Below are 14,579 nucleotides of genomic sequence, written 5' to 3'. Positions count from 1 at the left end.
CCCTCAATTCGTTGTCAGTTTGTCTTTCTTTTTTGTTTACTGATATTAAATCACTTCTATACGCTGCATGTGGTTTCAGCATTTTATATCACTGAAGGTAAATAAAGTACATCTTTGTCATTTGCTACATATAGAGGCAAACATTCCCTTACATGTAATAATAGTCATCATCTTTTTATTTATGAAATTATAATAATGTCATTTGTAAAGTTAGATTAATTAAATTCTTAATGTACCACATTTTGATATATGTCTGCGTAAATGGTATTTACCGGTTGACTTGTTATAATAATAAAAAAAAATAAATAAATAAAAATAATAAAAAAAGCTGCTGACTGCAGTGAATGTCATCTCGGTGTGAAATTAATTTCTGTGTTATGTTATAGTTATTAACACAGGCTCCATCCAAGCTCCCTCTCTCTGAGACGGCTTGGAAATGAAGAGACTACGTGCAGTAGTTAAACAAAGGGCTTAATATGACTTTAGCACATTTTTTGTTGTGGCCAAAAAGGTTCAATTAAATACACACAGTGATACTGTTAGCCAAAACATATTGAAATTTGGTGCACGCATGTTCCCATCAGGATGAAGTGTAATAACTTTGGTAACCCTCCAGCTTTTCCTCTTGCGTCATTACCAGGTTGGTGTTCTCATACATGAACAGTTTTGAATGTCTAATCCTTTTGTCCGTCCTGTAGGAGGAGAAGGAGCAGCTGATTGAGTATCGGAGTACGGTGGCAAGTCTGGTAGGCCGGGCCAAGACGGTGGTGCAGCTCCGTCCCCGCAGCGCAGAGACCACCCTATCAACTACCACACCCATCAAAGCCATCTGCGACTACAAGCAAATAGAGGTACAGCACCAGTCATGTATTAGTTGTTTTTCTCACTGTAACTTTCTACTATAAAAAAAAAAAGAAATGAGGTAACTGAAAAAACGAAGGTTTAGAAAAAGGAACGCTTTTGACTACCAGGACAATATTGTGACAAAATGTGTATGTATATATATGTTTGGCACCAGCTCACCACTGACCTTCCCTCCTCTATTGTTTCCTCACCACCAACCACCTCTCTGCCCTGCACTTCCTCTCCGAGCTGTCTTCACAACCACTTTGTGGCTGCTCTATTTTAGCTGTTTATTCCACGCTATGAAATTTAGTGTTGAGTTATTTCTACTTGGATTGATGATGATGTCTACACTCAGCTTAGGTGGTCCATATCGATGACTAGACTACAGCTAGGAGATTTATTTTTTGGAACAGCTCCAACTGTTTTCACTTCATCTTAACTGGTGAGAACAAATAGCAGTGCTCAGTTTGGAAGCAGAATAAGCATAATGATTATAGCCCAGAATTTATACTTGACTCAGCTCTCACAGTAGATGAACTTTGCCTTTGTTCTCAGAGTCAGAAGACTCTCTGACTAAAATTTAAAAGGCTAAAAATAGCAGTAGGATGCTCAGAAGTAAAAAGAACAGAAGTTTTTCCCTCAGTGCCACTTTTCCCTGACGTCCTTGGGGAATCTGAAAGCTGATCAATTATACATCTGTCCCCTCCCGTTTGCAGGCTCAGTTAAAACGCAGCACCTACAGTAGCTCTTCAGCGGCTCGGCACGGACATGCAGCTGTCACTAACGCTGCTATTTTTAGTCAACTGTGTGAGATACCTCAGGGTCAATCTGTTCATTGAAGCATACTGGATGTGAGGTGTTGTATCCAGGTGAAGGAGGAAAGTAGTTTCATTTTCTGCTGCGTCACTGCAGCAAAAAAACAAAACAAAACAATGAAGCTTTAAGTTTCTACAGAGATTAAAGTAACAGTAAAGTGGTCTATGCTGGTGTTCACCAAACTTCTGGACAAACGTGCACATGACTAAAAGTAACGTTTCTCTCCTTCACTTTCCTGTGTCTTCTCCTTTCTCTCCATCCCCTCATGTACCTTTTTTTTTTTTTTTTTACTTCTTTCCTCTCACTCCCTCCTCTTCCTCCTCCTCCCTTCCTCTCGTCTGTCGGCTGGGCTGGCAAGACAAACGTTCAGGTATAGCTGCCTATATTCTCCCTCTCTCACCTCAGATTCTTACACTGCACACGCTATGCTGCGGTTGCCCCCGTCTTATCAGCAGGTTTTAGATCCAGCTTTAGTTTCTTGAAGTTGTAACAGCACGAAAATACTGGCAGCAGATTCATGATATGCAGTTTTCTCTTGTACTTAATAATTAAACATTTTGTTGTCATTTTGTTATGAGACTGTGTCTTTATAGTAAATTAAAGCCTATTAATGAACAAATGTTTTAACATCAAATCCTCACGATGAACAGAGCATATTTAAGCATCACTGCTTGATCTGTAGCTATTTGCATTGGGGCATTACAGCATCTTTGAACAGTCACTTCGCCTGGCAGGTGGCAGACACTGAACTGAATTTAACACAGTCGATGCCTCTGAGGCTCAGTCAGTCAACAAGTCACAGCTTTAAGCTTTTTACATTTCATTTATTAACTGTTTGTGCATAGCTTTGCATTCTTAGTGTACTGAAGTGTGTGTGTGTGTGTGCAGGGATGGGGTGAGAGAGGGTGGTGGGTGGGTGAGACAGTACAGATGTGCTGTAGCTTTTAATGTGAAGCCCTAAAACTCCCCTTGCAGTCACAGCTTTGCCTCATGCTTATTTATTTAAGACACTCACCAGATTCTAATCCTGAACTCAGCTGGGTTCTTGAAAAAAGGTGTCAGTGATGTAAAGTTGTTCCCTTTTGGTGAAATACTGCACAGGTGACTTTGTGAGACCCAGTTCAGGTGTCATTAAACGTCACACTGAGTGTGGAGATGCTGTTTGCAGGTTTTACAATAGAAGCTTTCAGTTTAACGGCACAAAGCAGCTTTCTAGATGGCTTTGTTCCCGTCAGGTTCTCTAATGTCATATCATTTTACGGCTTCTGCTAACTTCATGAATCCATGAATGTTTGCATTTTGTGTTGCATTATGAGTTTGTTACTGTCACTCTTTGGTTTACATGTTTCCCTTCTTTCCTTCTCTGACTTTTTCTTCATCCTTCCATCCATCCTGTGTTCTAACTTTCTTTTTAAATATCGTCTCCCCTTCTATTCATTTTCTCTCACTGCACCATCTTGTTCTCTTCACTGCTCTTGAATTTAACTTCATCTGTCTTTCACTAACCTCCCTTACCTGTTTTTTTTTCTTTCTTCCTCCATCCCCCTCCTTCATCCTCCATTTGTGCTTCATCTATCCCCCACCGTCTCTGTCATCCATTCTGCACCTTTCCATCCTCTCAGATCACAATAAGCCGAGGAGAGGAGTGTGTGCTGGAGGACAACTCTCAGAGGAGCAAGTGGAAGGTAATCAGCCCCACAGGGAATGAGGCCATGGTCCCCTCAGTGTGTTTCACCATCCCTCCTCCGAATCAGGAGGCCATCGACACAGCCAGCAGGTGAGACCGAACATCACTGCTACTTTTGGTGACAGTAAAACCAGCATAAGTAAAAGTAGCATATTATTATGCTTTTATTTTGAATATGAGATGTTCATGCTTATGCCAGCCCTAAAAAATCAAACTACTTGGAATTTAAACATTTACTCTACTCAGTGAAATTTCCCAATTCACACATTCATGTTCTTCGTATCTGTGTATGTACAGGGCAGAGCAGCTGTATCAGAAGGTCATGTCTCTGTGGCATCAGCTCCATGTGAACATGAAGAGTGTAGTGTCTTGGCACTACCTGCTTAAAGACATCAGGACTGTGTCTGAATGGAACCTGGACACGGTGAGCCGTTATGACAAGCTACTGTTTTGATTTGTTCTCCTTGGTTCTTTCCTGCTCTGTTGTGTTTTATTCAACTGTCACCTGTTCTGTTCCTCCTCTACTTTCTTGTACTTATTTTCTCCCTCAGGTTCGATGTCAGTCACCATCAGGGCGGCAGCAAATCCTGGATCATCTTGAATCCCAGTTGTCCGACTTCCTGTCTGACAGTAAAGAGAGCTCTCTTTTTACACCGGCTGAAAGACGGGACCTGGAGAAGGACGTTCAGCAGGCTTTGCAGCACTGCCAGGACCTGCTGGTCAACATGGAGACTGGTGAGACCCCTCCCCAACTGATATTATATGATACTATTATAGTATAACTGATATACTATACTAACAAATGGTCACATACTGTTCTCGCAGTTACCCGTATTTTACAGACAGTGTGTTTGCTGAACAACATATCTCTGTCAAATGTTCTGTATCTAAGAAACACTACTTAAAACATTGTATCACCAAATGTCTGCAGTGGTAATTTATTAAGACATTTCACAAGGATAACATCCTGCATGAAGTCACTCATCTTCTTTTCTCTTGTCTTTCTTATTTTCCTCTCCATCCAGTGGAGAAGGATGAGTCGGTGTCTCGGTCGTACCTGTCGGAGCTACAGAACATCACCCTTAGTCTAAATGAGGCCGAGCAGAGACTGATGAGGGGAATTCAGGCTCCACCACCCAGCCGGCTGTGGGGAGACAGCGTTGATAACGTTGTCCAGATTGCAGACCAAGAGGTTAGTTTGAGCCCCACCTGCTGGCAGCAATAGGAAATAACACTTTTTATTCAGTTTATATTGAGTTTGATCGGTTATTAATTCCTGAAAATTAGTTGGTTTCACAGTAAAGAAATGCTGTGATGATATTATTTTTATTGTGTTGTGAGATGTATTGAGGGCTAAATAAAATCTCTGCCATCTTAGATCTCATATAACTAAATGAAAACGAAATGTAATGATTGCTTTCCCCTCTCAAATTGTCTTTCCTCTCCAGAAACTGCAGTCCGAAATAGATGCCCTGCGTTCCAGTTTGGGTGACTTTTCTCGTCGTTGCGTCAGTTTCTTTGAGGAGAAGTCAACGTCCAGCAGTGTTCCTGTTCTCCGGTCAGAACTTAATCAGGCTGTGGAGAAGCTGGACAAACTGCACAACCTCTCGTCCGTCTACCTAGAAAAGTGAGGGAGCTTTTTCTCTTCTATCATGTACAACTATTGTGTTTGCAGTGTAAAATGTGCATGACTGTTTGCAAAATCAATGATTTATTAACCTCTCCTTACTCTTTAGGTTAAAGACAGTAGACATCCTGATTCACAGCCTGGATGAAGCAGAGAGCCAAGTTAGAAAATATGAGAGCAGATTAAGTGAAGAAGATATTGTTCCTCCTGACACAGCAGCCATTAAAAACCTCAGAGAACAGCTACAGGTAAGACACATCCAAAGAAACATTCTCAATTGAAATTATTTGACTCTTATTATTTACTCTGCATCCTTTTTTTCTTTTGGTTTCTGTTTTATCTCTTTCTAGAAGTGGCAGTCTGAACTTACAGAGCATGAGGGCATCTTCCAGTCTCTGCAGTCTGAGGTACTACATGCCAAAGAGGCAGGGTCTCAGCTCAGCAAGCTCCACCCTGACCGCAGCCCTGAACTGGAGCTCTACGAGGATAGAGCCAATCAGATGACAGAGAGGTGGAGCGGAGTCAAGAGACAGATGGAGACACGGTGAATATGAGGGAGGAGACAGAGGACTAGTAGGAGGAAGAGAATTAATCAGTTTTAATACCTGTGTGAAGGTGAACGTAATGAGGGATTGAAGCTGAGCCTGCGCAGTGTTTAGAGAAAAGTGTAATAACAGAACATGTCTTACTTCATTACCTCATGTACACATACTGGAAAGAACCCTCTGTATTGTTCTATAATGTGCCTATGATAAATATTCTGAATGTCTCCTGCTTAATTGCAGAGAAACTGATCTAGAAGCTCTGGGCTCAGCCCTGCAACAGTACAGAGATGGTCACTCGGCGTTAGTCGAGTGGATCGAAGAGACGACACAGAGACAAGAAAACGCACAACCTGGGCAGACGGACAGTAAAGCACTGTCTGAACAACTGGCCCAGCAGACGGTAACAGTGATTTCACTCACTTAAATCTGACTACACGTGTCTATTTAAAATAGAAATATTAGTTTACATCAAATGCAGTGTAGTGGAAAAAAATGGAGCCTATGTTTTTTATCTGACTGAAGTAATTAAACAATCTTCTTATTGATTCTCCTCTTCAGGCATTAGTAGCCGAGATTGAACAGAACCAGACCAAACTAGATGACTGCCAGACTCATGCCAAACAGTACTGCAACTCAGTGAAGGTAAAAAACCTTTACAGAATTTTCTGGATGTTTATATAACACAGAATTTAAAATACTTGTATTTGAAGTTTTTAGCATATACTGTAGTTTAGACAATTCAATCAAACAAATAAGAATACTATACAGCATAATTATATGCTATGTACTAAACTAGTGTTTCATTTTACTCATCTGTATCTGTATCCTCTAGGACTATGAACTACAGCTGATGACGTATAGAGCCTTTGTAGAATCTACGCACAAGTCACCTGTCAAGAGGAGGAGGATGCACTCTTCCTCTGAGGCCGTTACTCAGGAGGTCAGGAAATAACTATTGTGATCAATATCACAACACAATTTGTTGACAGTTTGTTAAAAGTAGCTAAACAATATGAATTCTTGTATCAGTCAGTAAATAATATAATTGTCTTTGGATGTGTTTCTCCAGTTCATGGACTTACGCACACGCTACACAGCCTTGGTCACTTTGACAACCCAACATGTAAAGTACATCAGTGATTCACTGCGACGACTAGAAGAAGAAGAGGTGGGACTATAGCTCTTTAAAGCCCCCTGTTGGTTTCTGATCTGCACGTTGTATAGTGTCTCAGATACAAATACGTTACATACAGTAGTTTTAGATTTAATGTTTTAAACATACTTCATTTCTTGTTTTGAACAGAAAGAGGTGGAGGAGGAAAAGCAGGCCAGGGTCAGCCAGGTTTCAGATCTGCTGGGCTGGGTGAAAGGCCTCCAGGGCAGGACGGGGGGTCCCAACGCTGAATCTTCACTTGCTGCTCAACAGGTACAGAAATCCGATTTACTTGGAGCTGGTACAAACAGTGAATTGTGTTGGTGATGTGAAGTTTGCAACTTTTTATACTCAATAATGTAAATAATGTAAAACGATAAAGTTAATCATTGAATTGTTGTTGAAAATATTTCTTTGTACTAAGCATTGTGTTCATCTGTTAAAGGCCATCACTGAACAGCTGGCAGCCAAGAAAGATGATGTGGCTGAAGCCATTAGGAGTACTCAGGTCTTCCTGCTTTCTAAACAGGCCAGCAAGTATGTTCAGATCACATGCACGGATAAACACCTCGCACATGCTCCCAAACACTTTCACCATACATAAGACTTTAGACACATAAACATTACAGTGTATGTGCAGGATATGTAATTTTATATATTTGTCAGTCAAACACTCCAAACCTCTTCACCTGTTCTGTATCCTCCTCCCCTGTCTCCTGTCTAGGTTGTCCCCAGAGGAACGTGCTCATGTGGAGGCTCAGCTGGATGAACTCACGGCCACCTACAACGAGCTGTGTGACAGCTCTACCCAGCAGCTTCAGCAGCTGGAGCAACAACTAGCCAAAGAGGAGGAAAGAAAGGTATACTGGTTGGAGGGAGGGGCTGAGAAGGGAAAGGTCTACTGCAGATTCATGACTAAATGTATTCTTCTCATTCAAAGTTGAATTTATTATGGATATATCTCTATAAAATGTTTCCATGAAACTGAATTCGCTTGCAAGCTATGCGTGAGTTGTACGTGGGCCAGCAAGAGTGCGTGTTGTACAGCATGGTGTGTGTTCACAGAGTGTGCATTTGTGACAATCATCCACTGTTATTTATGAATCTTTGGTTTAACAAACAACACCACCCTGTTCAGACGTGTATTCAGATAATCTGAAAATTCAATTTTGACCTCCTTCTTTGGCAACAAATCTGAAATAATCCAAAAAATTGAGTAGCCCTGAAGGTGAGGTTTTCATGAATCAATGAACCACACAGAATAATTCACTGGATAGCACTGTCTGAACTGGTCCCCAGCATGGAGTGTTCACTCTCATATTATTCTAAAAGCCTGCAGTCATGTCATTAACTATCCCCACTCTAGTTTTGCCCATTTTCATCATCATTGTCATTATCATTAGAAAATACATCTGCTAAACTGCTAATATGGTTAAAACACGGCCTTAGTGGTGCTGCACTACAGCAGTGCTGCCTAAATCATGTTAGCAACTAGGTAAAAGCTGTAGAACTTTATTTTTCATAGATGCAATTTTAGAAACATACAGTACGATTTTTAAAGTAGATGCATCACATACAACACAGTGTCATGTTTCTTTTCTTTATGTTGTGGTAAAAATAATGCCACTGCATAACGTCACCACATCACATTTCAGCGTATAGTGCATTAAATTTACCCCATAAACACATGTAGTTGATCAATGGGATCACACATTCACAGCTCTCTGTTCATAAAATGTTTGTCTCCTGGCAAATGTAATGCCAATGAATGTGTGTGAGAAGTTCACGTTTGAAGCTAATGTATCCTTGATGATGACTCTTATGTTTCAACAGCTGCACCTCTTAATTGATTCCTATGTGAATGTTATGTTTTTACAGGTGATTTTTATGATTACAAATACTCACTGAAGCGTAGACGGTTTAGAAATGTCACATTTGGTTTAGATTGTAAGTGCACCAGAGGCCAGCTATGCAGAAAAACACTTCACCATTTGAGCATGTTGTGTCCAGATCACAAATGTGTGTGTGTGTGTGTGAATGAGAATTTGTGTGTCCTAATGCATACTATTAATGTGTGAAACTTTAAACCAGCATTTTGCTTGAAAATCACTAACAGCTGCCAAAGGACAATTGTGGACATCCAAGCTCTGATCCAAGAACAGTAGGACAGATGGAAAACAAAGCAGGACGTTTGTAGACATCCTAAATCTTTCCGCGGTAATGAGTTAGATTGAAGTATCTTACAAGATAGTAATCTACAGTCATTCACAAAATCTGTGCAACTGGAGAGTTGAACCATTTTCAAATATAAGTTACATTTTTACAACACGTCTTAGTGAAATTTCCTCAGTCCTCTCTAGTTCGGTTTAAGGTCAGCAGGAGAATGAAGTGTTAGTGTAGTGGTAGGAGTCACAATGAAGAGTGGCATGCAGAATGCTAACAACCAGCTTCTCACCTGTTGCGCCTCGCTCTACCGAGCCATAAGCTGGCCCATTAGTGTGTGTGCCACGGGAAAAGCCCGTACGGTAAGTAGCGCTCGCTTTCTCTCTTACCGTTGCTTGTAAGTTTTTCCTCATTTAGACATTTTATTGTCATCTCTCAATATCCTATATGTCTCTTCTCACCTTTATCTAGAGCTTTTTTTTCTGCATTTTTGTTACTGGTTGCTTTGTTGCATGCTTAGTGCTTGTCTTAGATTAGCAGTGGTAAGTATTAAAGCACTTTTAGTGCAAAATAAAAGCCAGACGGGAAATGAAAATATGGGAAAAAAAATCAATTATTAACCCAACAGACGTTTTTGTGGCAAGTGGTTGTGGTTTAATTTGTTTTGGGTTTTTTTTCCTTTTCTGATTCTACCCTCTGATTCTACCCTTAATGGGCTATAATACAGTATAGCACATTTTATAAATATACAGTATAAAGTGACAAGAAAAAAGAAACTGAACTATTTGCTATGTCCTCGTTTTCTACATGAATTGGTAATAAATGTTGTTGATCTTCACAAAAGTCACAAATAGAAATAAACACAATATTTCGAAGCTGATATAACACCAACAGTCAGGATGTGTTTAATGAACACGCACTGAAGAAAATTTCTTTTTTTCTTGCCACTGTGTATAAATTTATATTTATATATATTTTTATTTTATATATATATATATATATATATATATATAGATATAGATATATAGATATAGATATATATATATAGATATAGATATAGAGATATAGATCTATATAGATATATATATATAGATATATATATCTCTATAGATATATATCATATATAGATATAGCTCCTATCTCGCATATATCGCTATACTATCGCTCTAGCATATCGATATCTCTCTATCGCTTCTCTCGCTCTAGCATCTCGCTCTCTCTCTCTCATCTCTCCTCTATCTCTCTCTCTAGCTATCTCTCTCGCTCTCTCTCTCGATCTCTAGCTCTATCGATCTCTCGCTAGCTCTCTTCGCTCTCGCTATCGCTCTGCTCTCTCGCTCTATCTCTATCGCTCTCTATCTCTCGCTCGCTCGCTCTCTCGCTCTCCTCGCTCTTTCCCTGTCGCCCCTCCCCCCCTCTCTCCCCCTCGTGTTTTGCCTGCCTGTTCCCTTGCCTTGTTTGGGTTTTTTTTGTCGCCCCCCTTGCCCTTGCTGGCGTTCTTGCCCTGGGCCCCGTGGCCTCTTCCCATCCCCCGCCGCCCCGTGGTCTCATTGCCCAGGACCCTGTCGTTTCTCTAGAGGCCCAGCTCATTATGGGCGGGCTTGTCCAGCCTGACTCCCGTCTCAGTTTTACCCTGGAACAAGGTCTAGCTCAAGACTTGATTGACACACAAACCAGACAGTCCCTTTCTGAGCTAGAGAATGCCTTGCTTTTGGTGGAGAATACAAAGTCTGTGGGTGACCAACAGCAAAATGTGTTGCCAGTAGCTATGGCTATGGAGATGGGGCTTTTCAAAGAGGAGGTGGGACTTCGTATTCTGGAACTCCATATAAACACTGGAGGTCTGAGAGATTCAACAGGAAAAATGATTAGTTTGGAACAAGCAGAAGACATGAAACTTCTGACTCCCAGAGTCATCACCAAGCTCCGGGCAAGGCTACAACATAAAGAACTGATTGATCCAAACACAGCTGAAAAATTAAACCTGTATGAGCTTCAGCAGCGCTGTGTCCTCAACGAAGACTCAGGTCTCCTTCTATTCCCTGTCAAACAGCAACCTGGAGGTACTGTCTGCCTCTGCTCCGGAAGAAAAGTCGGCATCTTCCGTGCTGTACAGGAAGGTTTAATAGACCGGAAAGTTACCGTGCGACTTCTTGAAGCTCAGCTGTTTGCTGGTGGTATTACCGACCCACGCTCAGGCCACCGGCTGACAATTGATGAGGCTGTTCGTCACGGGCTTATGGACCAGGACCTAGCCTGTGCCATGTTAGCAAGACAGCTGCAAAATGGGGGAATTCTAGATCCTGTCAGTGGAGAACGCTTGGATTTGGAAGAGAGTATTCGCAGAGACCTTCTGTCCCCTCGATTGGCCCTGTCGGTCCTTGAGTCTCTTTGGACTTTCATGGGACTACTCTGGCCTGAATCTGGAGAACTCCTGCCCATTGCTGAGGCTCTTCAGCAAGGCATAATATCAGGAGAACTAGCAAGAAACATCCTAACACATCGTCATGCCATTGGGGCTCTGTACAATCCAGAAACTCTCAGGTGCTGCCACTTAACAAGGCTGCTGGTGAGGTCCTTGAGCCGTATGTAGTCAGTTTTCTCAAAGACACTTACATCCCAGATGTGATTCCCAACATGCATCAGTCTGGTACCCCATCTCTAAATCGCTCGAGCTGGGGTTCCACCAGCTCCTCTACACCCCCATCTTCTCCACCTCTTCATCATGTCCCACAGGTCTTGTGTTCGAGAGTACACCACCAACGGATGGAATAGATCCTGAAGAACAAGCACGACAAAAGCTGCTGTTTCATCTCATGACTCACAGCTACGTGGATGTTCATTCTGGAAAACGGCTGGTGCTCCTAAACTCTGAGCTAATGGAGCTGGTCAAAGCTGCTGAACTGGTTGTTGGAGACTCAAATGGAAGTCAGGTTGAGTCTCTGAGCAGTTTGTCCACAGAAAAGCAGTTGAAGATGCAAATCGTGACAGAGTTCAGTTTGACAGATGAAGAGTGAGTGATCAACAAATTACAGATGAAGCAGGAAGTTCCAATGTAACACCAAGCAAGGACTTAAGATCAGTGGTAAAGGTTAGTCTGGAGGAAGAGATGATGGAGAAAATGATGGCAAATCTCTGCAGAAACCATCAGAGATTGTTGTGTGTGATTCGGACTCTGCAGCTAAAAGAAATCTTGATGTCGATAAAGATGCAAATGTAAAAGCTAAAAGAAGAAAATAATACATCTTGAAATGTCCTCTGCTAAAGTCCGAGCTGACCTGATAACAACCGAACCTACATCCAGTGATAATGGAGATCAGGAGACTACAACCACAGCAGTAGATAACAAAACAGTCACAGCATCAATCAAAGTAGAAGACGGTATTGAAAAGAATATATGGAAAAAACCCATCCCACTATTAGAAAAAACAAATGAAGATGTTTGTTTAACACAGTTTGAAGATACTAAAGATATAAAACATTCCCAAACGGAACCAGAAAGGATAAAACAAAAGGTTTCTATAACTGAGACTAACTTAGAAAATGTTGAACCTCAGGTTCATATTGATGAATCAACAGTTGAAAAGGAAGGGGAGGATGTTCATTTGGCCAGGTTAGTCCTAGAGCTCAAACAGGGAGGTCTGATGAGTGAAGATGGGGAAAAGCTGCTTCCAGATGAGGCGGTAGCACAAGGTGTCCTCCCAGGCCATACGGCGGTTAAATTAATGGCTCAGGCAGGTCTGTTTGGGGGTTTCCTAGATGCTGGCAGTGGTGAGTCACTAAGCATGGAGGATGTCATGCAGGAGGGTTTACTAGATGAAGATCTGATGTGGAGTGTTTTAAAGTCAGATAAAACGCTAGCAGGAGTTGTGGACTTTGAGAAAAGGCAGATCTACGGGGTAAAAGAGGCAGCTCAGGCAGGGTTGATTGACTCTAACACTGCTGCTCGACTTATGGAAGCCCAGGTGGCATCTGGGGGAATTGTTGACCTGCACAGGGATAAGAAAGTCTCTGTCACTCTTGCAGCAAACCTGGGATTGATCGACGAGGATCAACAAGAAGAACTGGTGGCGCTAGAGAAGGCGTACAAAGGAAAAGTTACAGATTTGGGAACATCCCTCAAAAAAGCTAATTTACAGCTACAGATGGAAGGTGTTATTGATCCAGAGTCTAAGTCTCCAGTCCCTCTTGACCAAGCCATTCAGAAAGGGTTAATTAGGTCAGAAGAGGCTTATCAGGTGTTGGCAAAGCAAGTTGCTGAGGGTGGAATAATACATCATGCTTCAGGAATGAGGCTTTCGGTCTCTGATGCCATAGATAGAGGGCTAGTGGATCGCTCCATTGCGCCTGGGCTAGAGGAACTAGAGTGGGTTTTCCAAGGGAAAATCAGTTCTTCATCACATCCTGAAGCTGTCATTTTACAGGCATCAACGGGAGCTATTTTAGATCCTGACACTCGAAGGAAACTGACATTGAGTGAGGCTGTTTCTAAAGGTCTCCTGGATGGGAACATAGCAAGTGAAGCCATGGCTTCTCCCACAGTCACACAAGGTGCACTTGATCCCCAAACTGCACGCATTGTGCCTTATTCAGAACTTGTAAGGCAAGGTAAGATAGATATTGAAACAGGTAAACGCTTCTTAGAGGTGAAGCCATTTAAAGGTATTAAGAATGAGCAAACAGAAGAAATATTGACCCTTTCAGAGGCAGTTGCATCAAAGCAAGTTGACCCAGTTCCAGCATTACGACTTCTCCAAAGCCAGGCAAATAGTGGAGGGATCATTGATATCAATGATGGAGAAAGGCTCTCCCTATCTGAAGCCCATAACAGAGGTTTAGTTGGAGATGATGTGGCCAAAATAATTGCCACCAACCAAATTTCAAAAGGACTGGAGATCACTGAACAGCAAGTTTCTAGTCTCAGTGATGCTACTAGAGTAGGACTAATCTCCAGGGACACAGCTTCAGAGATTCAGGAGAAAGTCATTTCTGTGGAGAGAGAGGGTGATGAAGACAGCTCTACACCAGCTGCCTCATCAAATGGTACGTACAGTCCTGCTATTATATTGTCAATGTCAAGCTCAGACAGTCCAGCAAAGTGGTCAGATGTTAACAATGAGAAGTTGTCACCATCTCAATTTTCAATAGACGGTTTAGGAGTCACACAGGATAATGGAAAGGCATTAACAGAAACTGAGACAAAGGGATCTATATTGTCAGATCAGTCACTGTTTTATGGCACCACTACAGTAGAGGACAACGTAGGAGTACCAGTGTTAATGGGAGAAAAATATTTAATTGAACCAGACCAGTCCATGGATCTCTTGTGTAATTTTGCAACTAAAGCTGAGAAAAAAATTCAACAAGCCATAGAAGAGATCATACCACAAAAAGACACCAGTCTTTCTAAATATGAGCCAGATGAGACTGATGATAACCAAAACCAGAATGTTTTCAGAGACTCTGTGGGAGAATCCATGGTTAAGGTCAATGATACTGATGAAGGTTTAAAGGAAGGCAACAGAAAAGGGGATACTGTTGTCAAGTTTGATGAGGAACCTGTGAGATTTCTCCGAGAGGAGCATAGCCCCAGTGATGAGAGCACTTTGGTGGTTGAGCATGTTCCTGTAGTTGAAAACCAGACAGATTCTGTAGCAGCAGAAATTAGAGGTGACAGAGAAAACAAAGACCGCAGAGAACTGCTAGAATTAAGTGAAGAAAGTTATAGAAAGAGTGATGTGG

General features: G+C 41.7%; 1 protein-coding gene across 1 annotated transcript in view; it reads left to right on the top strand.

Moving 5' to 3' along the window:
- LOC113153626 (microtubule-actin cross-linking factor 1, isoforms 1/2/3/5-like) overlaps positions 1 to 14,579 on the top strand; it is a 106,973-nt gene that overhangs the window by 91,778 nt on the left and 616 nt on the right. Inside the window, exons 21-38 of the mRNA XM_026347310.1 lie at positions 699 to 851; positions 3,285 to 3,439; positions 3,647 to 3,773; positions 3,901 to 4,084; positions 4,375 to 4,541; positions 4,798 to 4,976; positions 5,086 to 5,224; positions 5,327 to 5,520; positions 5,762 to 5,921; positions 6,080 to 6,163; positions 6,354 to 6,461; positions 6,591 to 6,689; positions 6,825 to 6,947; positions 7,120 to 7,211; positions 7,399 to 7,534; positions 10,396 to 11,406; positions 11,528 to 11,770; positions 12,395 to 14,507. Coding sequence (XP_026203095.1) covers positions 699 to 851; positions 3,285 to 3,439; positions 3,647 to 3,773; positions 3,901 to 4,084; positions 4,375 to 4,541; positions 4,798 to 4,976; positions 5,086 to 5,224; positions 5,327 to 5,520; positions 5,762 to 5,921; positions 6,080 to 6,163; positions 6,354 to 6,461; positions 6,591 to 6,689; positions 6,825 to 6,947; positions 7,120 to 7,211; positions 7,399 to 7,534; positions 10,396 to 11,406; positions 11,528 to 11,770; positions 12,395 to 14,507 — 5,467 coding nt within the window. The remainder of the gene's footprint in view (positions 1 to 698; positions 852 to 3,284; positions 3,440 to 3,646; positions 3,774 to 3,900; positions 4,085 to 4,374; positions 4,542 to 4,797; positions 4,977 to 5,085; positions 5,225 to 5,326; positions 5,521 to 5,761; positions 5,922 to 6,079; positions 6,164 to 6,353; positions 6,462 to 6,590; positions 6,690 to 6,824; positions 6,948 to 7,119; positions 7,212 to 7,398; positions 7,535 to 10,395; positions 11,407 to 11,527; positions 11,771 to 12,394; positions 14,508 to 14,579) is intronic.

The sequence above is a fragment of the Anabas testudineus genome, chromosome 11 (assembly GCF_900324465.2).
Source record: "Anabas testudineus chromosome 11, fAnaTes1.2, whole genome shotgun sequence".
NCBI lineage: Eukaryota > Metazoa > Chordata > Actinopteri > Anabantiformes > Anabantidae > Anabas > Anabas testudineus.
This window is presented reverse-complemented; position numbering and strand designations above follow the sequence as displayed.